Source organism: Coffea arabica, chromosome 2c, assembly GCF_036785885.1.
Source record: "Coffea arabica cultivar ET-39 chromosome 2c, Coffea Arabica ET-39 HiFi, whole genome shotgun sequence".
Classification (NCBI taxonomy): Eukaryota; Viridiplantae; Streptophyta; class Magnoliopsida; order Gentianales; family Rubiaceae; genus Coffea; species Coffea arabica.
In genome coordinates this window covers 3,895,571-3,923,396 of record NC_092312.1, presented here as the reverse complement: position 1 = coordinate 3,923,396, position 27,826 = coordinate 3,895,571, and the positions used below count along the sequence as shown (strand labels likewise).

The window sequence follows — 27,826 nt, the reverse complement described above, 5'->3', positions numbered from 1 at the left end:
ATCAACATATGCTACTTTGAAATAAAAAAATGCTACTTATTGGAGGATATTATGAAGAGATACAAAACGGACAAGAAGAAATATTCAAGCGTTTTCACTTCCCTAAATTTAGAATGACATTCTAACGGCCATGAATTGTATTTCCATATTCCTGTAAATGATGTTTATCCATCTTTTTACTTTGACAATCAATGGGGAGAAATTCTTTCTGGAGTTTAATTATCTCTCCACATTTATTTTGAGGGTTCAATCCTCTCCACATCTGTCAATTGGTTTAAGAAGATCCAGGGTTAAGTCACTACTTGCAAACGCTGCTCCTGCGAAGCACCGAAAGTTCTCTGTAGAAATTTCTCAACAACCAATACAAACTCTTCAGCCGTTTCTTCAGGAGGCAAGTGGCCGCAATTCTTGATCACCTCAAGACGAGATCCTGGAATGAATTGTGAAAGCCTTCTAGAGTTCCAGGGGGGAGCAAGTCGATCACTATCACCAGTGACAATTAGGACTGTAATTTACATTGGCAATGTCAGCCAGCATATCAAGGTTTTCGGTTATACTGGATGATAAATTTGACTTCTTTTTTTTTTTTTTGTGCAGACATTTAATGTCCTAGAAGAGATGAATGCTACACCAACAGGACCCAAAACATGGAGTCAACAAACCTTTGGGACAAAATATATATAGGCTCAAGATGAAAATGTATGAGCATTCGGAGGGCTAATGATGATTAAGACTCTAACTAACATAAGCACAAAAAAATGGATAATCAGATTTAAGTATTTAGTCAATCCATTGGCATTAAATCCAACATTTAGGATCCACCAAACATTTTCCTGATTATATTTTCTGTTAAGTCTTCTATGTTGATCAATGGTAGGAAAGGATTTTATCTGTCATGGGATTATTTTGATTGGCCACAATAATATTTGGGTAAATTTTGTAACCTGGACATGAGATGTCGCTCAATCTTTTGGAAAGCTGTGGCTTTGATTGAGAAGAAGAATCTGCAAGCATTGCTGCTGTAAATTCCGCGAGGGCCTTGTCCCAGCCTTTCACCTTCTGTGACTGCAATGGTAAAGTGGGTAGTTACAAAAATATACATAAATGGAGAAATTCTGTATGATTTGAGTTTTTTCTGATTGGAAAGCAACTTAGAATAATGCATCCAGAATATGGGGAATCTGGAAAAGAAAGGTTTTTAAGAATCACCTTTGTATAACCTTGTAAGACATGATCAGTAAGTTGATTTGAATCATACCACGCATGTCGAAAAAGAGCCTTGCCAAATCTGGCAACTATCATTCTTACCTAGAAGCACGAGCGAGATAGCCGCATGCAACACAGAAATAAACGTCAGATCTGTGCATTAAAACAAACAAGACGCAGACTAACAAAAATTTCCCTCATCTAATGAAATTCCTCGGTCATCCCAAAAATTGTAAATAAAGGCTATACTGTATAGTAAAATACTCCATGCATTGAGTTAAGAAGCTGCATTTGGTGTCTCAGATGGTCGTTATCTTTCTCCATCAATCAATAGTGAGTGTTTCAAAATCCTCTATGAAATAAACTTATCAACATAATCTGTAAAATTCTCAAACCAAAAGTTGAAAGATAAAGGATATTATAATTTAGTTACCAAAGGGCCTTAAGTATTGGAAACCGTGAAAATAAATTTAAGCCAAGAGAATAATGAAAATGTGTCCTGAAAAGAAATTAATACCAGCATTACACCAATGGCAGAGCGGAGGAGTGCAGACAAAGCCTTCTTGTACACATAATTTATCATAACTCCCATCCGTTTCAATATATTCATAATTGCCTGAGCAATATGTTTAGTTAACTTTGACAACATGCTGAGAATCCTGAGAATTGGATTCCGGTGACCATCTGAATTTGAGTGCTCCTCTTGTTTCTTGTTGTTTTTACCTCTCCGATTATCTTTGGAAAAATCCTGTTTCAAAAGAGGTGCTAAAATTGGTGGAGCAACAAGGACCATTGCAGCAACTCGCTCAGGTGCCTCAAAATATGTATCAACCGCTACAAGGGAACCAGCTGAGTGCCTGGCATCCGTTAGCTCTTAGTAGGCATAAACAGAGATTTTCGCCATCAGAAAAGGGGCGATTGACAGAATGAGGGGGAAAGTACCAAAATATTGATCATAGGTGTGAAAAATGAAAATATTCTTCTTTGAAAAAAATTAAATTTAACTCTCAATTGACAGTATGCCTTCCGAAGCAGAATACATCTAGTTTAGAGCATTGGCATTGACTATTTTTCTCCTTGTTACGATTCAGGTCAACATTTGAGGAGTTTGTGCTAATTTCCAGTGGTTTACTCCATAGAATGTGCGAGAGCGGAAACAGTATAGAAACCCTTACCAGTAAAACTTAATGATGAAATATTCAGAAACCAGAAAATGAGCACAATATGAGAAATAATCAAAAGAACAGAAGGTTAAATATATCACTTTACCCCACCAGAATTACTTTTTCAGCTGCTAAGACATCAATAAAGTACCGGGATGCCAGTGCAGAGAACATAATCGAGTATGGATTTAGAGGTCTGGCATCTCTACTGCCAGTAGGTGAATGATTGGCTGGATCGACCCATGATGTCAACCCAAAGGCCGGTCTATCAAAGGCAAGAACTTTTGAACCAGTGACCTGCGCCAAAGGCTTCATGACTCGATGCCATGAGAATGTAGAAGCCATAAAACCATGCAACAGAATCATGGGAAAACCTAAACTTTTGGTGGTATCAGAATCTTGAGGAGTAGTAACTTCTTTTGACAAGTTTGGAGCCAATGATTCAGCATCATATATTTTGTAGTGTATCTGTGCCCCTTTAAACTTACAAAAGCAACTCTCAGGATCAGCCAAAAGTTTTGGATCTTGTAATTCATCCTGATCTATGCCTGTTATTCTCTGCTTTTTCTGCTGGGGTGTGACTCCTCCCAGGAGTTGCTCTGTGCAGAATGGTCACTAATTAGCACGAAGCATGTCAAGATATAGATAGCATTAGGAAGAGAAAGAGGATGACAATAGTTACTTTTCTCTCTGTTACAGCTATAGCTATTCTGTTCCCCGAGAGAATGGGAAAACATATATAGGAGTAAATCTTGTTGAATTTTCCCTTAGAACACTGATAAACAATGATAAATATTCCTTCCTTTTGATTAAAAAAAAATATTGCTTCTACAATAGCATATTCAAAGACAGCTCATGAAACCATTTCCTTTACAAGGATTTTCTTGAATAGGGAAATTTGAGTAATCTTTAGAGATCTAGAAATGAATTATGAAAGGGGGTAGCAACGACATGGGATTGTCGTTGCTTCAAAAAAATAATCAATTAAGAGAACTGAATTTACTAACTTTATGCCTACATAGATGAAGTGGTGCTGACACGGATGAACTGATCTCATAGAATGGCCATTTTGGGTTTTGACGGTAAACCTAAATTGTATCATCATAAGAAACCACTGCACTGATAGGTAGTAGTAACAGCTGCAGTAAACAAGAAAAAGGGATACTTTAGCAGCTTCTTTTCTCTCTCGCTCTAGCAAATAGGAAGCATTGTAACATGATATACTGGTTTCTAACAATTTTACCTAGCTCTTCTCTAACTTTAGGAATTACACCAACCTCCCTTGACATACTGAGTTATCGAAAGTGAAAATGATCTTCACTTTCTCGCCATTTCACATAAAAAGAACTTTTATTCTTAAAAGATAAAAAAAGAAAAAATATTGAAAAAAATTATTGGAACATTTTTTATAACATCTCAAAACAATTGCCAACAATTGGAAAACCTTATTTTAGTGAATAATGGACCGTAAGAAAATCAATGAACAAGTGCGGAGTAGGTTAATTAAGAACAATATTGATATTTGAATACAATTTGCTCTGATGGGATAATGGACCGTAAGGCTGGTTTGATTTACCAGAATATTCTGTAGGGGAAGAAGAAGAAGAAGCAGCGGCTCTAGGGACAAATTTGGAGGAGGCATCATGTTTCAGAGCCATTTGAGATTTCCCACAAGTTTTCAGTGCTGTTGAGAAGGCAGCTGCAGCTCCCAAACAACACTAACTGGTGACGACTTCACTGATATACTCCTTATATACGCATATCTAGGTGTGTGGGCACACCAACAGCGACGGAGCCAGTTTTTTTTCCATAGGGTTTTCGATACACTCCATATTTCCATTTCCACGGTTTCGGATACACTCCACATTTCCTAGGATTTCCGATGACGCTCCAAAGGAGTGTGGGCACACCAACAGTGACGTAGCCATGCAAGCCACACCAACAGCGACGTCGGAGCCGCAATTTTTCACCGTAGGATTTCTATACACTCCACGACACTGACGGAGCCTAGTGACGTAGCCATCAACTCCACGCATCCTCCTAGGATTTCTCATACACTCCACGCATCCTAGGATTTCTCATGCACTCCACGCATCCTAGCATCTTTGGGGGGTGATTTTATTTCAGGTTCGTTCCACGCAGTTTACACGACGCTAGCCTGACAATATCATCAACTGATCCTCCTTTCTGAATGAGTGTGGAACATAATCTGGTGTTGTATGGCGAGCGACATTATTATTGTTTCAAATCATTTCAGTGTTCAACATTCCTGTAACATGGGACTTGAAAAGGAGACGAGCAGAATCGTCTCCACCGACGCAGCGATGGAGATTTGGTGGCGTTGAATTATTGGGCGTTGAGGGTTGTAGGCGGGATAGAGGAGGACATACAAGCCAACTTTGTCTTTGGATAAAAGGGAAGTAGGTGTACAATGTCGTGGGCGTCACGTTTAACTGGAAGCTCAGCCCAAACAAGAAGTCCATCTCCAGGAGGTTCATCTCCATTGCGCTAATTCCTCCCACTTTTGCATAGAAATCATATTGTTGTATAGAGCTGTTAATCGAGCCGAGTCGAGCCGAGTATTTGGCTGCCGAACTCGACTCGAGTTTAATTTGAGCCGAGCTCGACTCGAGCTCGTTAGGAAAACGAGCTTTAAAATGTGTTCGAATTCGACTCGTTAAATATACATGTGGCTCGAGCTCGAGCTCTACTCGTTTATCACAAACGAGTCGAGCTTCACGAGTTCGAGCTCGAGCTCGTGCAAATTAACCTTAATAAAAACCTATAATTTTTAATTTTTATAATTTTGATTTATAAAATGACAAATATGCCCTTCATTAACGAGCTACTCGAGTATCAAACGAGCCGAGCTTACTCGGCTTGTTAACTAAACGAGCATGTTTCGAGCTCGAGCTCGACTCGTTAACCAAAATTAACGAGCCGAGCTCGAGCCTTAACGAGCCGAGCTCTAACGAGCTTTCGAGCTACTTGATTAACTTAACAGCTCTATTGTTGTAAAATCTGCAACCAGAAAAAAAAAAATTCAAGACAACAAGGATCCGGTGTGTTAATTAGCAGTAGTAGTATTAATTAGTGTATATTTTGGTTTTTTTTCTTTTATTAGCGCGAGCTGTAAAGTGTTACTTAATTAGAGTAAATTTTTCCGCACTTGAGTGAATTGTTAATTTAAGTTTCATAGCAATACTCCAACCGGAACTATATGTTAGTACGAACACGCAAAGTATTGTGTCATTCCCTTAAGAGTTAAGCTACGCGTGCCTTGATCAATTAAAATTGTTATTAAAGACCAAACCGCCGCAAGTTTAGAATGTGGAATGTTAAGTAGTTTGCATAGACACCGTTGCATAGATCAATTAAGTACGCTAATGAAAAGAGTTACCATGATGGCGTAAGTGCAATATATTTTGATTATTTTAATGTATCGGAATATCATTTTTCAAAAAAAAAAATATATGTCAAGAAAAATTAATGAATTCAAAAAAAAAATTCCCCCATCTATGTTTATTCCCATTTACGTCTAGGGGTGTGAATCGAAATCGAAATCGGTAATTCGAAACTTTAAAATCAAAATTTTTCGGAATTTTGGTATCAGAATTTTCGACCGATTTCGATTTCGAATTCACCAATTTTGAATTCGAATTCGTTTCGAATTCAATTCGGAATTCGGTAAATTCCGATTTCACAGAATTCATGAATATAAAAATGATTATTATTATTATATATAGTATTATATATGTGTGTGAAAACGAAATTAAAATCGAAATAGAAATTCTGATTTCACCGAATTCATGAATATAAAAATTATTATTATATTATATATTATATATATATATATATATGAAAAACAGATTTAAAATTGAAATAGGAATTTCGAATTATCAAAATTTCGAATCAAAATTTTTCGATTTTGCACACCCTATTTACGTCGGGTGTGCGTAGGGCGTAGGGAAGCGGGGAAAGATTAAAAAAAAAAATTAGCATAAAGAACGTGACATTGAAGGAGTCTACGAGTCCCATCCTAATTATCCTAACGAGCTGGCAATTTTAAGGTTCCGTCCCAAAATAAAGGATGGTAATGAATTGTTACTAGTAACAAATTTCAAGAAATACGGGATGGTGGTGGTGGTCCAAGTATTGAAAGCGTTAAAGCTTTTTAATTGTGAATTTGTAGAAATCACCGGATACGTTTGGAATTGACGAGGGCATCCAGTCTGGGTGGGCCAATTTCTTAGATTATAGTCCAAAAAAGAAAAATCCGCCAATCATTGCTCAGATAGATTGCATGTCTTCACACCATACCTTCCGTGCTGATTAAACACGATAGGTGACCACATATTTTTTTTTTCAAAAAGGCCTTCCGTGCTCACAAAGTACGGTAGCCTCAAATATTTTTTTTTTTTTTTTAAAGATAAAGGCTAAGCACCGCATGCAATCTTCCCGCTTGATAAAGCTTTTGCAAAGGCTTCCCAATTGCTAAATTGGAAAGAATGGGCAGCATGCATTGGGAATCTAGGAGCTGGGAATGTGTGAAAAAAATCAGGCTAGGCTATATTCCCAAAATTTTTTTCAACTAACTTTAGATTCCCAAACAAACAAACAAATTCTATTTTTCTTGTCATGTCATGCAAGAGTTTAACTTATTGCTTGAATATTTCAATTTTACATGAAACGTTATCAATACTTATTCCTTTTTTATTTTGCAAAAAATAGTTTGAATATTTATATATTATCCATCAACATATTTCTCATATCTTTAGTAGCAAATTTTAAGTACGCAATTTCTCAAAATATGTTAATCATTTCTTATTATGTGAGCCAACATGTGTTGATTTCTAATATTTATCCAATGGCTTAGTCCTTATTTGGATTGTTAATTTTTGTGGAAAAATTTTACATTTTTTCGTGAAAATTCTTTTACATACTTTTTAAATTATTTTTTTATTTCGCATATATTACACCTTAACAAAAGTATTATAATAATTATTTCTCAAACTTTTCTTTATAAAAAAAATCTAAATAAATATTTGCTAAATGTTATAGGTAAAATGGAAAGAAAAATACTTACTTGCCAAAAAAATTTTTTTACCCCAAAAAAAAGGGTATAGCTAAAAATTTGCTAAAATGTTTCAAGTAAAATGAAAAAGAAATACTTGTATTATAATGCGAGGTACTACCAGCATTAGGGATGGCAATGGTGGAGGGTGACCGCGGGCACCCGCCCCGCGGGAGGCTAATGGGGAGGGGGTTGGGGAGAATTTTTTCCCCCTGCTAAGAAATGAGGCGGGGGGCGGGGGAACTGCCACCCGCTTTAAAAAAATAAATATATAAAATATATATGTATATAATTATATATAATATATAATTTAATTAGTTACAAACTTATGATAATGATATTACTAGTGTTATGTATTATATAATGTTTATTAGTATATATAATATAATTGATATTATTAATTATACTAATAATTATATATGTGTACCAATACAAATTATTAATTGGTTATACTAAATTTACTAATATATTTATACTAAATCCCTAATTACACTTAATACAATAATATTTTTTTCTTAAAAAAAGCATAAGCACAATAATAAATTAGTGATTGTATTTGTGCCAAAAGTGAAAACTTGACTACTTTAGTTATATTTATTTCATCATATTGGATTGTATTCAAATAAATTTTATTTGATTGTTTTTATAAATTTTAATTATAAAATTATAATGAATAATAATTTGATGATATGTTGATATTTTAGTACGTGATTATTTGTTAAAATTTAACTAAAATAAAATTATATAATAAATATTTATTAGCCCCACAGGAACACCCCTGAGGGAAGGGGGCAAGAGGAGCGGGAGACGGGAGATGGGGCAGCAGTGAGGGGAGTCTGTAAGCAGCGGGGCGGGGGTTGGGGAAGGGTTCCCCGCCCCGACCCCACAGTTGCCATCCCTAACCAGCATTAGCCTAACAGAGAGAAAGAGCTGACATGGATGGCGAGGAAGGCATGTGTTTCTATCCTACAAAGTTGTCCTATCCTATCCTATACCTGCAAAACAAGGACAAGCTCAGCAAACAACCGTGCAGACTGTGCAGTCCGTGCTTTTTTTTGCAACTATCTAAAAAAAAAAAAAAAAATCTCAGAAATGAGCCATCTGGGTGGCTTCCGTTTGCCTACGTGGAAATCTGTGCTTTGTCATCAGCATTCTCTGTCGCAATTATGGGCGATCGAGACAAATTTGGCCGCAATTCAACTCAACAGCGGGGCGCAGCGTCCGTTACTCCAGACCATGCGGTTGCTTCTAGTGTGCAAAGTGGGAATTTCTTCCTACCATGGGCAGAACCACTACAATCACAACAAGTCCGCCTGGGACCAGTGTGCAAAGCTTACGAGTCCACGCAGGCTTAGGCAACCGGTAGGCAATCATAGGTGAATTACGTAGCAGAGGAATGTGGGACTTTCTAAATGACTTTTTTTTTTTTTTGAAGGACTTTCTAAAGGACTAAATTGCATATATGTATGTACATTTGATTGGGTTGATAAATTAATCATCATCTAGGTAAATGCTCAATTAGGAGAACATAAAGAACCGAGAGACAATAAGACATTAAATGCCAAATTGCTTTTCTCAAAACATGAATCCGATGCCATCATTTTCTAATTTTAATAATATTTAATTTCTGAGCGTATGATTGTTAAAAACTCTTTCAATTTCTCTTATGATGGTCAACTTTATTGCTGAACCAAGTAACTAGAACTAATTATTTACTAAAAGTTTATTATTCACTCTCACTATTATTAGTTAAATGATAATGAATTTTTGTTGAACCCATGAAATGTTTGGTAGTAACTAAAAAAATATGGGTTTGTTTGGATAGTGTATTATTTGGAATAATTACTGTAATATTTTTTGTGATGTGATGTATGTGAGATAAAAAGGTGATTGGGAATATAAAAAGATAGGTTGAAAAATATGTTTATGATGCAAGCGAAATATTATTTGAGATAATTTGGATATCGAAACACTCTCATAGGTATACGTTTTACATTTTTTCCTCTTTTACTACTTCTTTTTCTTCCCCATAAATAATTCAACTCAACATGTCAATATATCTTGAACAAAAATACTCTTTTACTCTATAGCATTACTACATTGTTATTGTCACTCTATTTCTTTAAATTACAGTGATACAATCGCTTTAATCCCTAATATTATTTTCTAAGTATTTTACCTCATTTTTAATATAACTAGCATAGCAAAACAATTTTAAATGTATTTACCTTTTTTATATGTAATTAAAAATAAAAAAGTTGGAATGGTTATTATTCATTTTTTTCACTTTAAAAGATCCCAAAACAAAAAATGAAAAGGGTTTTTTTCAAATTTATTTTGTCGCACTTATTAATACTATGAAAAGAAAAAGAGACAGGAAAGTAAAAAACAGAAAATTAGATTTTGCAAAGAAAGAAAATAAAGAAGATTCTAACATTATTATCTTACTTTAAAGTTGTCGGTATTAGGATTGGAATTAAGTGATAAACAAAAAAGTAAAAATAATTTTAAAATAATAAAAATATTTAATTCTTTCTTATTTTTATTTTTTGAAAAAAATCTCTCTCTCTCTCTCCCCTCCTAATCTTTATATATATATTTTTTAATATTCATACGATTACCAAGGAAAAAGAGATTAATACTTGCCACTCTAAATTTTTTATTATTCAGAGAGGAGAGTATTTTCTTCTAAAATTTATGATTATTTTATCCACAATCTCAATTCTAGTTTCTTGAAGTATTATGTTTATTAAGTTTGTGATTACTCATCTACAAATTCGATATTAATTTAAAAGTCACCATGTTACATATAAGATTATTTTTCTAATTTCTAAATTTAAATTAAAACCTACTAGATCAATTATGTCACGAATCTGGTTTCTTGAAGTACTGTGTTAATTATGTTTCTAATAAAGCATCTATAATTTTTATTCTAGAAGTATTGTGTTAATTATGTTTCTAATAAACCATCTATAATTTTGATTCTAATTAAAAAACTACTGATAGTGTATACACTATCACGATTGGATGCACGACACACATACAAAATTTGAGTTTCAAATTTAAATTTAGATTATATGTCATGCATCTAATGATAAAAATGGATACACTATCATGTATAAAATATTAATTCTTAGTAGATATAACTTATATAGGTTGACGAAATGCATGGCACGCCACAGGAATATTTGCCTACAAGCAAACTCGTTCGGTGTTCACCAGTCACCACTCCAATCCTTTCCTGGATCCGTGATTGCGTGAATAGAAAAGCAACAACACAATAAGCAAAGACCAAATTTAGTTTTTCAATTTTTTTTTTGGTAGATAAAATATAAAGAAAAGGTTGGAAAAATAACGTATTAACATAGGAAAGATTATTGAATACATATTTTCCAATATCCATCAACATTTTATACACAAAAACAACTCCTTCGGCCATTTTGGCACCTTCACATGTGAGTCTCCTCCATGCGGACATTCTTCAACATCAGTAGCAGCCAGCCAACCCATGCTCTATCTACCTGTAACACAGACAAACTCACCAAAGAAACAAAACAGATTGAAACTAAATTTAGTCCAATCGCCCCGAAATTAAACAGAGAGAGCGGAATACAGATTTGTACAGATAAATCTCATTCACAAGTCATAACCAATGAAATAAGTGGTATTGCAGATTCCACCACACGACTATCAACATTATAGCAAAGGAGATCAGCAGCAGTATCTCGAAATGCAGTCCGCGTCAATAGCAGGCCTCCCATTTTTTTTTTTTCAGTTGGATACAAGGGAGGGGCACGGCCTCTTACTCGGAATTAGTCTTGGGGCAGCTACCCCAGTTACATCCGCACCTGGTAGCTCCTTAAGTTTTTCTGGTGGGGGATCTATTGATCCCTGGTTCCATTGGCTTGGGGCTGCCTCTTTTGCTAACCAATCAGCACATTTGTTGCCTTTTCTCCATACATGTTTAAAGCTGCATGATCACTCCTTTCTTTTTCAGCATTCTGATTTGTTGCACTATGTTATGATATGGTGATGTTTCCTCCGCTACCTCAATCAAGCCCATCCCTGCTTTGGAGTCTGATTCAATAATCACTTTCCTGTATCCTTTCTCCAGGCTAGCTGTAGGTCTCTGAGGATTGCCCATAACTCTGCTAGAATATTGCTAGCGGTCCCTAGCCCCACTGAGAAGCCTCCTAGCCAATGACCCGCCTCATCTCTGATAATTCCTCGTAGCGGGGCGGGGGGAATTAGTAGGCAGCGGGGCATCCCTACACAGAATCCTCTGAAGGCGGCCACCATTTGATGTAGCATTCCTGCCTGGGCATCTTTCCAATTCCATTTGCGAGTACTTGCTTTGCTCGCTCTGCCAATTGCAATAGTACAGTATGAGAAATTTTTAATAGTTGATCTTCCCAGTGCTGTGGTTTTACCAGACTTCTCCAAACAGGCTTTGTCCAATCACAATCCCTTATAGCATGCATGGTGGTTTCCGTGCACTTCGTGCGGATTGGGCAGATGTCTTCTTGTACTAGCTCTCTCCTTTCTTCTCGCTTTGAGTCATCAATTTATCATGCCTGAGCATCCAAAGAAAGAACTGCCATCTATCCGATCCTTTTAGCTTCCAGATTTTCTCCCAACTCCCCAGCGAGTTCATACCAGGCCTCCTTAATCCATCAGTCCAACGATGTTTGGACACGTGTCAAGTCCGAGCATGTTTGTGTAAGCTACCATACAATAGACAGAGAAGAATGCCAGATTCTGAAAGTGATAATCCCGTTAGTCCCTGGGGCTTCCCCGCCCAGGTGGACGCAACCCTGCCTAATGCCTTCCCTTTTTTAAAAGTTAAAACCCTAGTTACAATGCCTACATACCCCTTAAATTTCGTACGATAATATAACTGCCCCATCGCAACCAAATGCCTACAAAACTTACGTTTGAATATATATCCCTCAGTTTTCTGAAAAGTTTCTTCAGTTGAAGAAAGATGGCAGTCCTTCCCCTTCATCATCAAGTGCAAATTTCTGTAATCTGATTCCGATCGAGTCTGAAAAGAAAATACACCACCAAAAATATTTTGGGAAACGAGATATGTATGTTTACCAAATTTATAAATACTTGTTTTCACGTTACTATCACGGGAAAAAATCCATACCCAGAAGCTACATACATTAAAAAAAAAAAAAAAATTCCTCGAACAAGATATTGATGGTGCCAAGATCAAAGATCAATTACCAAACTGAAACACAACCTACCTATTAACAAACATACCATAATGTAGACTTTTTTTCTTTTAAAAAGTAGTAATTTATGTATCCTCTCGGCATGGTTGAACATTTCAGCCATAGCATCTTATGGGATCATTGCAACCCTTAGCAGCAGACTGCCCAAAACCAAATCTACCCCCTTTTTCAAGGTATTGTTGGTGATACTCCTCAGCTCTGTAAAATTTCTTGGCAGGCAAAATTTCAGTAACAATCTTCCTGTTCAAAAGCTTCTGACGTTGGTCTCGGGATTCAAGTGTAGCCTTCTCTTGTTCAGGTGTATAAAAGTAAATTCCCGATCTGTATTGAGTTCCAACATCATTCCCCTGCACATTGCAAGTCAAACTGTTAAAAAAGTAATACAATATTGATATCATGAACCTGAGAGCAGAAGGCCAAAGCTCCCAAGACAACAATGCGCTCCACTGAAAACAAGTAAAATACAGAAAAATGTTGCCAATTTCATAAAAAAAATGGCCTATTATGAGGGTGTTAACTATGGTTTCAACATTAAAGGTACTAACTATAAAATTAGTCTGGATCTCTACACACTAAATTTTAAAGCTGGAATACGCTGAGGGACCCTTCAGATACTACATAAAAGCTATTTACTTTACCAAAACTTATTGGGAAAACATTATCTATCTTTCAAAAAAATTACTTCCTGAAATGAAGTCCTAGGTTCTGACAAAAATTCTGCCACAACTTCTACAGACTTCTCGAACTCTTTTTCTAACAATCCGAATAGCACATGAGAAATCACCATTATAAATTCCCAATATGCTACATAACTTGATTATGCCATTCCTAAAGTCACCACGATCCACCTTTCCAAACAAACAGCAAATGCTACACCACGTTTCACTTAAAAATACTGTTCATTTTACCACCAATCATTTTATTTATCAACTTCATGAAGTCTCATTATATTGTCATGTCTAATCTTGAATCAAAATATAGAAAGGGGCTCCATCATTGTCCTGCCTCAGTTTCCCCACCAACACCTACCCGTAGTCCACAATACACTAATAAACAGTCATATGATCTTCTCACCTCCACCCCCCCCCCCCCAAAAAAAACAAAAAAAACCCCAAAATAATAATAATAATAATAATCAGCATCATGATCATGTGAACTAATAATTAGCAAGCCAATATGGAGAAATGCAATGGTGCTGCCTATCTGAATGAGTACAGCACAATGAATCAAGGAACAGCACTCATGCACAACATCAGCGGCAAAAATGCAGCTTTTTAATGTAAAACCTGTAAAATAAAACTGGATTAATCTGGATACCAAACTCCATCGGGTAACTTCTAACTTCTCAGTTCCTGACACCACCAAACCCCCCCCCCCCTTCTGAGGAAGACAAAGTATCATATGCAGGCTTCGAAAACACCTCAAAATTACAGGCTCCAGAAGCCAAACATCTAAAAACAACAGAAGCAAAGAGGTTCAAAAGTCAAAACAACCAAACTACAATGAAGATGTCAGTTTGTCGAAGTCTTCCAGTTTGTACAGTAGTTATCCAAGAAAAAAGGGGAAAAAATTTGACATCAGAGGTCCATAATACACTATAATTATCAGCCTGATGTAAAACTAAGCATCAAATCTTTGACTTGTCTTAATTTCAGCTCAGTTAAATGTAAAAAGGAACTGAAAATTATCCTTAAAAATCTAAGGAAAACACAATGCTACTTCAATAGAAATTATCCGTTATCAAAAAAGTTGGAAGTCATTAGCAATTCCAACCGAAATTCATCAAAATCAACCATCAAAATAACCAAAAGAAGCAAGATAAAATTCCGAAGAAAAGCTTACCTGGCGATTGAGAGTGGTGGGGTCATGGCGAGCCCAGAAAACATCGAGCAAAGTATCAAAGCTGCACTCTTTGGGATCATACTGCACTCTCACCACTTCGGAATGATTAGTAGTCCCCGAGCAGACGTCCTCGTAGCTGGGATTGTGAAGATATCCCTGTGAATACCCGACCTCTGTTTTTGTGACACCTGGCACTCTCTGGAACGCTAACTCCACACCCCAGAAACAACCTGCTCCGAATTGAGCGAACTGCTGACCGGGAGCGGGGATATCATCATCTGGGCCTTGGGCAATCGAGGAGTCCATGGAGGATTCGGTCGGGGTACGCGTCCCGAAACCCAGCTTGTTGAGCCAACTCATTCTCGGGGATGAAAAGAGAGAATTGGGACGGTTGCTGTCGGAGGCGGTGGTGGTACAGGGGAATTTAAAGGAGGGTTTCGGGAAGGAGAAAGAGGGTTTTGAGAGGGAACGGAGGAGGAGGAAAGGAGGGGAGGCTTTCGTGGAAACGGCGTTAGTGCTGGTGGTGGTGGTGGTGGCGGTGGTGGTCTTGATGAGGAACATATTGTGATTGCTACTGCTACTACTACTCCGGAATATAAAACTATGTTTGTGGCCAAAGGCAAAGATGGAATTTTGCTTTTGATGAGGTGCCAGCATGCGAATTACGTGAAGATTCCTTCAAAAAAAAAAATACGTGAAGATTTATCTAGTACTAGTATATTATCAAGGACTGATCCTTTCTTTTCTTTTCTTTTATTAGCTTGTTTCTGTGTTTGGAATTCTTTTCTTTTATTACGTTCATACATTTTTATCTTATTAGATTACTATTATTTTTTATTTGATTTTGGCGAGCAACTTTGATCGAATGTGAAAGTGCGGTGTACTATTCTCAAACAACAAAAACGTCGGATACGTATTACTGCTACGCGTGAAGATAGAATATACACGTGGGCTTGCAAGAAACGTCGTCAATTTATTGCAGCAGAATTAACTGAATTCTTTTTGTTTTTTTTTGCTGGCAGAGAGGAAATTGTTATAAAACTAATGAATATACTACAATAGGAATTGAAGAAGTATTAGAAAAGAAGTAGAGAAAGGGAGAATGATATCCTTTATATTTCAACAAGATACAAAAGTACTGCCAAAGGATCTCAATGTACCTCTATATATAGGCACTACAAGATTAAAGGTACATAAATCCTATTAAACATCCACTACTACAATAATATGCAGAAATCTATGAAACGGTTTCTCCACTACATGAATGGATTTATAAATTGTAACTTCTATACATAAGTAACCATAAAATTATGAATTAATCCCCTTGGGAATACAAAGGGACATCCACATTTTTGTTATTTCATAACAGAGGCAATGGTACTTAACCCCCCGCTTCAATGTTCTGGTGGAAGTTCAGAGCCTCTGCTTCAATTTGTCGGGAAAAATTCACTTTTCGTCTCTAAACTTGAACACGAAGACACATTTAGTCTCCAAACTTTTCAACAGAACACATTGAGTACTTAAATTAACGATTTTTGTCATATTTAGTCAAAAAACGGGAAATTACACAAATTGGACAGAGAAAACCACGTGAAACTCACATGGCCGTTAACAAAAACTTCCTGATCATTACTTTTTCAAAAAATCACTATCACTAGCAGTACTGCTGTCCGTGCACATCCTACGACTTCTGCAATCACATAGTTTGATTTTAGTAGCAAATAGAAATTAGTGAATTAAATACCCCCTTCAGGCCTCCTATAGCCCCATGTCTCTGCTTTGCTGATAACCTCCAGAGATTCTTGATTGAAGAAAGTGAGGGGGAAAAAAAAAGAGGAAGAAGAAGATAGCATAAGGGAATTAATAACGATAGACATCATGAGCTTCAGCTTCAAGAGGAAGAAGAATACTGGTCTTCCTTTCCTCATTTTGTTCCTCATTCTATGGAGCAACTTGACAGGGGCTTCAGTTTCTTCCCTAATAAAGCGTGCTGGTTTACCGTGCAATGGTACCTTTTCCACGTGCTTCTTGGAAGGCAGCATGGAATCTGAAGGTGAGGTTCTCAGGCCCTATGCTACACCTGGGAGATGGCTGCAATCCCAGCAGCAAAATACAATTGGGTACAAAGCTCTTTAGAGGAAGCCAGTTTGTAGTGCGGCTCAATACAGCAATTGCATAGTCCAAGTTAATGCTGCTAATGGGCGCTGTACTGACTACAATCGATGCAAGCATCAAAATCCTATTTGATTGCTAGCCTCTGCTCTCCTGCCCTTTTTTCTGGCTTTCAATCACCAATGTTGTATTTAGTCAAGCAATAAAGGGATTTACTCTCTGTTGTTGTATAACTTTGTATTTGGAAAGGGGGAAGCTTGGAGGAGAAAAGCAACCCTGGTAGAGAGAGAGTAAAAAAGTGGGTTCTACCAACGTTTTTTTACGGATAATTGTGTTTTTGTTAACGGCCACGTGAGTCTCACATGGTTTTCTCCGTTCAAGTTGAGTAATTTCCCGTTTTTTGACTAAATGTGGCAAAAAATCAGTAATTCAGGTACTCAATGTGTTCTGTTGAAAAGTTTGGGGACTAAATATGTCTTTGTGTCAAAGTTTAGGGATGAAAAATGGATTTTTCCCTCAATTTGTCGAAGTCCTCAATCTTTCTGTGTCTCATACAGAAGGATTTTCTCTTCTATGGTGGAAGAATCCAGACCGCCAGCAGGCTCTCACCATTTTGGACACCGGGGGATGTTGGACCAGATTCTGTCTGGTGAATGGGAATTTTAAGGCACCTTCATATAAGTAATCAACAACTTTTTGGAAATGCGTTGAAGTCGGCGAACTTGGCCTGCTTATCTTGGCCATCGCAGCAAACAAATTCATTTAACGAAATTTATCCGTACCTGTCTATGAATAGTTGGATATAGGTATATTAAATTTTTGTCGTATAGTTATGAATGAGTTATCCAATTATATTTATTTAATAGATAAGTATAATTGGATAACCCATCAAACCCAATTAATCCATTTAGAACTGTCTTCCCCAAACCTCCTCTTTTCACCCACCCATTTAGAAGAAATTTGAGATCCACATTTGATTATCGAACTCATTGTTAGAGATTTTCATGCATTAATATCGCTGAAACCATATATATAGTGGAATGTTTTATTTTTTAGCCTTAATAAATATTTGATGCATTTTTTACACAGATATATATTACTTATTTTTTTTTCAAAATTTTCATTTTGTCATGATGTTGATTACTTTTATTTTATTTAATATTATTATTTATTAATTTTATCTTATCATTTTATTTTTTTCTCATAGTTTGTTAACTTGCCCATTTTTTTAACATTACAAATTTATGACAAAATTTAGTCTCTTTTCCTACCTTACCAAAACAAAACTTGAATTCACACAAAAAAATGATAGGAATTCAAAATTTTTGAATTACATTTTTATGTTAACTTTCATAGTACATAGTTCAAATTTTTATATTCTTATTATTCAATTATTAATAATATATAATTTTGCAACATAGAACACGAATGGAAAAAAATTGATAATTGAAATTATTGAACATTATAAGTAAATATTTAAAACTAATGATGGGTGCAAATAATGATATAAATTGATAATTTACTTTGCAAAAATGAATTTAAATAAATTTACAAAAAATTAAAATAAATAAATTATAAATAAATTATTGGATCATCAAACTCATTTTTTGACTTACTCATTTATATCCATATAATTATATGGATATAAATGAATTGACTCACTTGCACCAACTACCTATTTCAACCCGCTCAAATCACCCATTTTCACACCTCTATTTATAAAGATCCCTGAGGAGTTCGTTGTGCAAACTGGGAGTTCACACATTTCGGAATCATGGGATGCTTTTAATTCGTCTAGAGTCCAGAGTAGATAATTCATGTTGCTAGACTCAATCGCCCCCGGAATCTGAAGAAATTGACTATCATCAAATCTTCGCTTTCCCCTGGACTTGTATTATTTCAGCTATTGGATGACTAGCTAGAAAACTTGGCAGTTCTGAAATTACTTACTGGAGCCCTTCAGGGGCAAAGTGGGGACACGAGGGAAGGGGAGTTCCTTGGACTTGAGTACTTACTGCTCATGCTCATGACAAACATGATTATCATTGCTGAAATGCCTACATTGCCGATGATTGAAGTGCAATCCGGTCGGTGAACAATACCGAGCGGGGATTAAAATCATTATGAGTACCAAGATTCATCTTTGAGATCGTCATCTGATCTGATGACGATGAAGTGCTGCTGTATTGTTCCACTTCGATCAATGGCTGCGGCCTGGACAGGAAGCATCATCAAGGCTTGGGCACCTCAAGAACGGGAGGAGGATGAAGTTCAATGCAGATATGGGTTCTTGCCCAGCTTTGAATTTGAACTCTCGTAAGACCAAGTTATCATATTGCCGTTATATAATAACAATAATAAAATCCAGCATTCCAACTGCCAAACGAATATGAGGCAAACAGAACAACTCTCACATTTTGAGTCCCTGCGCTACTCGATTGGGAGTTTGTCTCACTTTGAGAAACATAGCATCGTAGTAACAACCAGCAAATTAGAAGATTGTGCACAAACTCAGACCGACAGAACATGCTGACCGGAAATAAGAAAAGACAAATATCTCATCACTAGATTTGTTTTGCGTTACACAATTCACCCTTTAAAACTAACACAATACCTACACCACCTCCGAGATGCAATAATCACGTCTTAAATTAGAAACAGGAAGGAGGAGCTGATCAGATGCGAGTCAACCTAGGCTCAAGCCTGAAGATCCACTGATTAATGCGGAAAAGAGGGCTTATCAAGAGCAAAAGGAATAGATATTCAATTACACAACTAGCATATCACAAACTTCATCTACTTGAACAATCACCCAAATCAACGCTATTTATAAGTTTAAATATATAACGAACTTATCAAGGCAAAGGACAACAGACCAAGCAACTTCAAAACACATGGCTTTCCTTCTGTTCCAGGGGGTGATATGGCTGACACTCAAATGGGTTTGATCTTGAAGTGGAGTGAGATAAGAGAAAACACGAAACACTTCAAATCCTGCGATTACATGACAGAACAAACAGATATTCTCAGAGAACCGAGAGTCAAAAAGCACTATTCACGCTCAATTCTATCAAAAGACCTAGCAGTTTGAACAGCAAGAGGGTATCATGGTTCTGATTGTAGGAAGCTTTAAGAATAAGCATGATAATGGAGGAATCAATGATGTTGCAATCACAACCATCTATTCAGCCATTCATCAGATCGGTAACAAGAAACATAGAGAGAACAGCACAACACGGACAGATATGTACTTCAGAAACTTCAAATCCGTAAGTGTCAAACAATGGGAGTACCTATTGACATCAAGAAAGAGAGTGCACGGTGAAGCCAAAACGAACGTGATCCTTAAAACTTAATGCTAATACCCTTTGATTAAATATTTGACAGTCTAACCAGGTTGCCCTTCCAAACTGTTGATGTAGATAACCCAAGTTCTAACTAATGCTACTCTATACTAAGCCCAAAAACACAAATTACTAGCACGCAATTTTCATAAAAACATCTTCAACTTTCTATGCACAATATGTACGCCTAAAACTGAAAATTCGATACTGAACCAAGTGGACACTTGCAATATAAACTATACAACCCACTATAGATATAGTGTCATATGATGACAAATTCTAGCCATCCCTTCAAATTTGAACATCAGCAAGACCACAACCTTGAAACCCCAGCCCAAAGAAGCAAGAAAATGAAAAATATGGAATAAAAAGTAAGGGGGAAAAGGATACAAATGCATGTCATCAAAGTTTCTGCCTTGGGTTAGACAAGCACAACTACATTAATGTTATCCGGTTTCTTTTTCTTCAGATCCTCAAAGATAAGCCCAGATACCCATTCTATTTTCACTAAATTAATATTAAAAAAAAACACCGTGCAAATGCAAGGTTATTTACATGCATCAATGGCCTGTGAAAAAACTAAAAACAGATTCTTCTTCAAAAGGAACAGTTGAAGAACAATTTAACAAAATAACAAGTGAGCCGCAAAGAATATAGTTCTCATGGTGCAATGGCAGAAAAATCTTACAACAAAGCATTGGTACAACAAATGAGAATAGACTCCAGAAAAATAAATCTTTCCTACTTCAATCATTTCCAAAAACAGCTGCCCATGAAAGAGCACCAGGATCCTCCCATTCCCTACCATTCTACTAACCTTCTGCAGGAATACTCCCATGTGGCCTATGCATTCTATTCATATATAGAATACAAGCCAAATGCACCTTAAACAAACACAACACCATAAAGCTAAACCAATAAAGTGCTAAGAAAGCTCCTCTATAGCAATCCAAGAACTAAGCGTGCTTACAGTTACAAACCTGCGCCACAGGTTTGAGAGAGAGAGATAAAAGGCAGAAAGGGGCCACTAACGACCAACCATTAAGAATCATGCCGAGTGAAATATGAGTGCCAGCTCCCTTTCAAGTAGGGAAATGATTGAACAAATAGACAAGCTCAAGAGATCTAAGAAAGAATCAGACAACTTTAGGATTTCCTTACTTTCCAAAGTCTTTTAACTGTATCCATTAAACGTCTATTTTATTGTGCCAACCATCTGTTTAAACGCATTGCTCATGACCTTAAAACACTATCTTCCAATTCCTTACTCTTGCAGAAGAAGGACGACCATAAAATTCAAGGAAATTGAACAAGGAACAAAAGTAAACTGAATAGCGTGTCATGAACATACATTAAGGGGCCAAAGCAGTAGACACATTACCTGAACAAGATAATAGAAGATTCGAAGACCTTCAGGATCTTTACTGGTATTGACATCCACGAGAGAACCAATCTTAGCAGTGGTAAAAGATATGTGCTCGTTCCCCATTACAATCTCCAGCTCTTGCCTTCCAACGCGATCTGGTTCTGGCCAATTGTTGTCATCTTCCTTCATTATCTAACAAACCAACAAGAACTATTTGAGTAAGTCTAACAATCTCCAGCACATCTCACACCAAACTCCCCCCCTGGGGAAATTCCCTTTCATGATAAGAGGGCTAGGGTTTTTCCCCAGAAAACCCAAATTAATATTTTAAGAAGAAACTAAATTCACCAGTCAAGAAATTTAAAAAAAATAAAAATAAAAAGCAACATCTATGGGTTATTAATCCAAATCAAAGATACAATGTAATTGTTGGATGCAAGCACAACACATCTAAAGAACTAAACCCCCAAAAAAAATTGAAGGAAGGAATAAGAAGGTAAAAAGGTCGGACCTCGCTTTCAACGACGATGCGACGGCATTCTTTTAGAACGGCGGGGGTGACGAAGACCTCTTTACGGATCATGGTGTCGTTCTTATAGTTGGAATTATTAGCATACCGCAGCTTGCCGTCGGGCCTAAACTCGAACTCCAAGAACTCATGCCCGAATTTACCCTTGTGGCCGACATAGTACCTCAAGTAAAACTCCCCTGCATTTTCGTCCCCTGTCTCCGCCATGACTCTCTTCCTCCACCTCCTCTTCTTCGTTCCTAGCCTTAGATGCTTTTTTCTCAATTCTTTTTAATTCTCAGCCCCTGCCCTTCTCAGAAAGCGGCGTGCAGGACCGCAAGACTTCACTTTTAGGCTTGGGCCGTGGGCCTGCTATAAATGTTCCAAGTGTTGGTCGTTATGTGCTTTCTCGATTCTTCACTGTGTTTTGTTCCCGCCAAATGTAGACATACTCTAAGGGTGGCATGGAGCAAGAAATTTCTCGGATAATTTTTTGAAGAAAAAAAAAATTACAGCAATTTACAGCAATTTTGGATGTGACGTAACGTATGTGAAATAAAAAAATAATTAAAAAATATGTTCATACAAGCAAATAAAATTTAGCAAATATTTCACTATAAATTATGTCACGTTCGGTCAGCCGATAAAACTATATATTGTGACTGTATATCAAAAATTATACTCCCTCCGTCCCGTTTTGTTAGTCTTGATTTTTTTTTTCACACAGATTAAGAAAGTGTAATTAATTTGGTTGGAAACATAAATTCAGATTAATAATTTCCTAAAATACCCTTATGCTAATCACGAAGAGTGCCAATTAATATCAGTTACAGCTAATGGGTTAGTATTGGAAAAGCTCAATTTATTCAATGTAGTGGGTTAGTATTTAATAACAATGTATTAATAACAAGATATTTAATAAGGGTATTTTAGACAATTTGAAAGATTACTACATTTCTTAATGGGAAAGTATACTACAATTTGGAATAGACGAAAAAGGAAAAAAAGACTATCAAAGTGGGAGGGAGGGAGTAGCAAATAATATAACAACTGCATGAATTCGAACAAAATTCAGTCGTACTTGTCCCAAGCCTTAGTTACTACCCAGAGAATTGAACTTGGCCTTATTGCACTCTTTGATAAGAGCATTATAAGTTCCAAACCAAATAGATGGAAATCTAAATCATCAATGCATTCGAACCGTATAACGCTTTCACTGTATGAAAACATGTTTCTATTATTGTATTGTACGGCAATTGCATGTAAGCTGTATAATTATAATCTGCTATTGTATGGTAACTATGGTTCAGCAATTACATATAAATCAAGTGTTTGTGCATAATATCAGGTCGAGCTTTGAGTGGGTTGGACGTGTTGTAGCCCAATTCAATGCACCATGAAATCTGGCTCAATTATGCCCAAAGTTAGCTCTGCTCACCTGCACATGACCCCACACTTTAAACGCAAACCTTTAATTGACTCTATTGAATTAAACTATTGTCAGGATCATGGCGATCGAATTATTTTTTGTCAATAATTAATCACTAAACACTTAATCAATAAACTCGTGGTCATTTCGTCGGTAGTGACTCTTTGTTTGGATTGTGAATTATTTGTCAAATTATATCTGCTTACATCATCATTACAATTTCCAACGCACCTTTTTATTTTTTCAATTACCTTTTTATCTCATATATATTACATCACAAAAGTGCTACAGCAAAAATTTCTCAAATAATTTACAATCCAAACAATTTCTAAATTTAGCATGACACGTGACAAAGCATGGAGACAAATTTATCCAACAATTTACTGACCGTTTACCTCAGTTTTCATTAAACCCTTGAAGAGGAGGGAAGGGAAAATCTTGGGTTAGTGTGTCTGGTCTTTTGTGGAGGAAAAAATAGGGACTCCATTGGGAACCCTAAATTGGATGTCAGAAATCGAAGAAGCCAAAGAATGTCGAGACGCTCTCCTAAACCATACCGTGTCTTGCAAGATCAGTTGAACTGTCGAGTTAAAGGCGAGTCTGTAAAGCCTCGTACCTTCCATTGTCCTAAGGTTCGTGGGTTGTTCGCCGGTGTAGTTATACTGGATTGGCGGATTCCCCAAGAAATCATCGGTGAAGACATCGCTGATATTAAAGAAATGTGCATTAAGGAGCGAGATCTCTAGCTTGATGAATGAGATGTTGTTGAAGAACGCAGCTATTCGCGATCCATGGATGCAAGTAGCACAGGGGTTGAAGCCTAGGCCCATTGTGAAAAGGAGAGAATGATCAACGGTCAAAGGGACTCTGGCGGGTGTCTCTGTGAGTTGAGGCTTTTCAGGAAGTCAACGAATGCTGTAGCCGAAGTAGTAGCATTTCTAGGTGGAAGGTCTGTTAATATGGTGGAAATCGGAGAATAACAAAAAAAAAAAAAAAATGGAGGAAAGCAACATACTCTTAAAAGGCAAAATAAATGATTATAGACTAGCTATCAAAACACACACAATGCATATGCAACTTGTCAACAAATATTTTTAATTGAAAGAATCACAAAAATAGTATAAATATAACTATTTTATGTAATATGTAATAAAAAAGTGTATTATAGAGAAATATATACAATTGAAAGTACAAAAATATCATTAGCAAAGGAGAACATGAAAATTGAAAAGATGTAATTTTGGATGAATAGGATTTGTATGTCATTGATAATAAAGATGACGATTAATGAATAATAGAGATGATGGTTAATGGATTATAAATATGAGAAACAAACAAAGTCAACACCTACACAGACATTATTATTGTAGAGATGTTGAGCAAGTTTAACTACGTAAAATAAGCATGAGTTTTTACTTCAAGTTTTTTTTTCTGTTAAATAAAAATTTAAAATTTTGATTAAAAACATATACATGAGAATTTTGAATATAAATTGGCCAATAAATTGTTAACACGTGTTCAAATATAAGTGGTTGGACATATGTGTATTGAATTTTATATTTATTATTTTGAATTATTTTTAAATAGGTTGGGTATTGGGTGTCCAAATAAAATAATCAACCTGTCTAATGAATAAGTTGGATTGTTCTTATATAATTCAACAAAACCTATAACCCAACTGAACTAACCCATTCTTTAAAATTAATGGGCGAGTTGGGTGAATTATTAGGCTTTGAAATTTTTTGCCAACTCTAATGCATTAGTAAGGGGTGGTAATTTCTGACATGACACAACAATATAACTTGAACACAAAATTAATAGATTTTAGGGCAAATTATCCAATTGGCCCTTTAACTCTTTGTTTAGGTAAAATTAAGCCCCCCATCTATTTTTTTCTGACTTTAAACCCTTGAACTTGTAAAACTGATAAAACGTGGCCCTTTTAGCCAGTTTCTCCGGTTTTGCAACCGGAGAACCAATTCACACGAATGCAACTTTAGTTCTTCAAAGGGCATTTTTGTCCGCATATTGTAAACAAAAAGCGCACAACTCCTCCCTCCCTCCATTTTTCTATCCCAACCCTACTTCACAGCAACAATGGAAGCAACAATGGAGTGGCAAGAGAAAAGGTTTCCTACATTTTGCTTACCCATTTTCATCTTCCCTTAAGGATCTTTGCGGAGGGAGAAGAGCAAGAGAGAATCAGTACTGTCGGCTTTGGGTATCATCGACATTGAAGCAACAAGGAGTGACAAATCAGGCCGAAAAATCATCGACATTGAAGCAAGAGAGCAGTCTGAAAGGAAAAAAAAGGGGGAGAAGGTAAAAGCTTTGTGAAGGGAAGGAAAAAATGCGCAAATATCGCGGCCCTCTGCTTCCTACTTGTCGTTGCGGTAAAGTCACGAAGATGATTACTTCTTGGACTGATAGAAATCCAGGAAGAAGGTACGCCGTTTGCTCAGAAGAAATTGGTGGCTGCGGGTATTGGAATTGGATTGACGACGAGATGTGCCGTCGTTCTATTGAGGTGATACCAGGCCTTCTAAGGAGGATCAATGCAACAGAAAAGCAAAAAGACGAATTTGAAACTGCAGCCGCGAGATCCGAGGCAAAAGCTGCCAAGTTGAAGGCAAAATTGAGAGAAACAGAGAAGCAGCTGCGGTGGCAAAAATGGTTGAACAAGTTGCTTGTAAGGGTTTTTGTGATAAGTTGGTTGGTTGCTGTAATAATGGTGCTTACAGAGAAAAAAATTGCAGGTGGAGTCTCTCTTGGGATGCTCCAAATTGGGAATAAATGTAATGGGATTATGCAAATTGAAGAGGATACATGAAGGGCAGTGTGTAAGTGTAACATATTGGATAGGGGAACTGTCAATTTTGAGAACCATGGATGGAGCAAATGGATCTATGGTGTATGATGCAGATGGTTAGGGAGAAGTATATTGTATTGTTTAGCTTAAACAAGTCTTTGTTGTACCCACAGATTAGTGTGAAAGTATGGTTGAACCCAATCAATGCTAACTGTAATTTTCGGCAAGTAATGTGATGAGAATTATTTATCCCAATTCGCATGTCATGGGCTTTGTTGGATTTATTTGATTTATCTAGTCAACAAAAACTGCTATACCAAACCATACAAATATAAGAGAGCAACTGCATAATATTAGAATATAATTAGCAAAAGGAAATTACAATGGTGTTTGCCTGTAAATACAGTCAACAATCACTGTCATAGGAAACAGACAAATACACAAAAAGCAGTGACCTGTGTCCATCTTACTAGATACCAAGCACAGGCACATGCTTTGATTCCCCACAAAAGCCTATTCAAAAAAATATCATTTATAGTTTCAACATTCTAGTTACATCCATTTACAGTCAACAAAATCACACAAAAATATTTGCAGGTCCAAGAATACTTCAAGAACTTGTTCCAGATGGACCCTTTCCTCTTCCCCTTCCCCTGCCTCTTCCTCTTCCTCCACCTCTTCCCTGCCAGTTTCCAACATTGAAAGGTGGATCTTTACCCAAATAAGCATAGTTGAGATTAATAAAACCTTTGTCTGCTTCTGTCAGTGGCCTTTTTGATGTACTTCTCTTGTTCCTATGAACTGCTGGCCTTGAGGTGGATTGTTGGGACTGAGGTTGATGTGTTGGCTGCTGTTGAGAAGGCTGGGACTGAGGTTGATGTGTTGGCTGCTGTTGAGAAGGCTGGGACTGAGGTTGCTGTGTTGGCTGCTGTTGAGAAGGCTGGGACTGAGGTTGCTGTGTTGGTGGCTGCTGAGAAGGCTGGGACTGATTTCTTTGTCCCTGATTCTTGCTTACCTACAAATTAAAGAAAGCATTTCAGATCTCAAAAAAAGGTCACAAACAGGCTGAAAGTTATAATGAAGTACAAACGCACACGTCGTCTTTTTGTTGGTGCTTCATGCTGCTGCTGTTGAGAAGGTTGTCCAGTAGGTGCTGGTTGTTGAGAAGGTTGCTGTTCAGTAGATGACTTAGGAGGATTCTTGCAAGTTTTAGCATTATGTCCAATCCCTCCACACTTTCTACAGTGGATTACAACCCTCTTTCGTAACCTTTTGCCATGATCTTTTCCTTCTGTAACATCTCTCTTTCTAGCTTTCTTTGGCCTACCAGGTTGAGTGACACTTGCTGGTGGATCCAACTCCAGCATGTCTGACTGTGGCCACTGAATATCTCCATTAATAGGCTGCAACACATTATCATAGATGGTAAAAAATACCTCCCTATGATAGCAATTAGCCAACATTTTGTAGGGATCCTTTTTAGCTCTATGTAGAGCAGCAATTGCATGGGAACATGGAATGCCACTCAAGGCCCACAGATTGTAGGTGCACTCATTTTTGTCAAGGTCAACAGCAAATTGGGCTCCCCGTGGCCCTTTTGCTTGATAACCTGAGCTTGAATTCCATGTTATTTCCCATTGTGCTGCATGTTTGACCCTTTCTTCCACAATCGATCTAATGAGTGGTCCACCATCTAACTTGTATTTTTCCATTGCTGCCCTTCTCTTTTGGAT

The 27,826-nt window shown here is 36.8% G+C and overlaps 3 protein-coding genes across 4 annotated transcripts; all 3 read right to left on the bottom strand.

Moving 5' to 3' along the window:
- Window positions 1-9: 9 nt before the first annotated feature.
- Window positions 10-4,142, bottom strand: LOC113725217 (uncharacterized). 2 transcript variants are annotated; one of them, XM_027248246.2, is made up of 6 exons: window positions 3,946-4,142; window positions 2,521-2,968; window positions 1,724-2,063; window positions 1,210-1,308; window positions 945-1,065; window positions 10-505 (listed from the first exon to the last, which is right to left on the bottom strand). In XM_027248246.2, the coding sequence occupies exons 1-6, from the start codon at window positions 4,025-4,027 to the stop codon at window positions 291-293; spliced, it is 1,305 nt and encodes a 434-aa protein (XP_027104047.1). In that variant the 5' UTR covers window positions 4,028-4,142; the 3' UTR covers window positions 10-290. The 2 variants fall into 2 exon arrangements, with proteins under 2 accessions (XP_027104047.1, XP_027104046.1); XM_027248245.2 differs by having other exon boundaries at window positions 2,476-2,968; window positions 3,946-4,130.
- An 8,373-nt stretch (window positions 4,143-12,515) lies between these two features.
- Window positions 12,516-15,282, bottom strand: LOC113725216 (peptide methionine sulfoxide reductase A1). The gene is made up of 2 exons (XM_027248244.2): window positions 14,526-15,282; window positions 12,516-13,030 (listed from the first exon to the last, which is right to left on the bottom strand). The coding sequence occupies exons 1-2, from the start codon at window positions 15,180-15,182 to the stop codon at window positions 12,779-12,781; spliced, it is 909 nt and encodes a 302-aa protein (XP_027104045.1). The 5' UTR covers window positions 15,183-15,282; the 3' UTR covers window positions 12,516-12,778.
- Window positions 15,283-19,177: 3,895 nt separating this feature from the next.
- On the bottom strand, window positions 19,178-22,195 carry LOC113725215 (protein mago nashi homolog). The gene is made up of 3 exons (XM_027248243.2): window positions 21,859-22,195; window positions 21,363-21,539; window positions 19,178-19,631 (listed from the first exon to the last, which is right to left on the bottom strand). The coding sequence occupies exons 1-3, from the start codon at window positions 22,081-22,083 to the stop codon at window positions 19,572-19,574; spliced, it is 462 nt and encodes a 153-aa protein (XP_027104044.1). The 5' UTR covers window positions 22,084-22,195; the 3' UTR covers window positions 19,178-19,571.
- Window positions 22,196-27,826: the final 5,631 nt, after the last annotated feature.

Excerpts from the sequence above, each read along its gene's own strand:
- LOC113725216 (XM_027248244.2), bottom strand. The coding sequence starts at position 15,182 with ATGCTGGCACCTCATCAAAAGCAAAATTCCATCTTTGCCTTTGGCCAC. Across the intron at positions 13,031-14,525 it reads CCACCACTCTCAATCGCCAG|GGGAATGATGTTGGAACTCA; the intron begins GTAAGCTTTTCT and ends TGCAATGTGCAG.
- LOC113725217 (XM_027248245.2), bottom strand. The coding sequence starts at position 4,027 with ATGGCTCTGAAACATGATGCCTCCTCCAAATTTGTCCCTAGAGCCGCT. Across the intron at positions 2,969-3,945 it reads TTCCCCTACAGAATATTCTG|AGCAACTCCTGGGAGGAGTC; the intron begins GTAAATCAAACC and ends CATTCTGCACAG. Across the intron at positions 506-944 it reads GAGCGACATCTCATGTCCAG|TCCTAATTGTCACTGGTGAT; the intron begins GTTACAAAATTT and ends TGTAAATTACAG.
- LOC113725215 (XM_027248243.2), bottom strand. The coding sequence starts at position 22,083 with ATGGCGGAGACAGGGGACGAAAATGCAGGGGAGTTTTACTTGAGGTAC. Across the intron at positions 21,540-21,858 it reads GCATCGTCGTTGAAAGCGAG|ATAATGAAGGAAGATGACAA; the intron begins GTCCGACCTTTT and ends TTGGTTTGTTAG. Across the intron at positions 19,632-21,362 it reads TCTTCTATTATCTTGTTCAG|GATTTGAAGTGTTTCGTGTT; the intron begins GTAATGTGTCTA and ends ATGTAATCGCAG.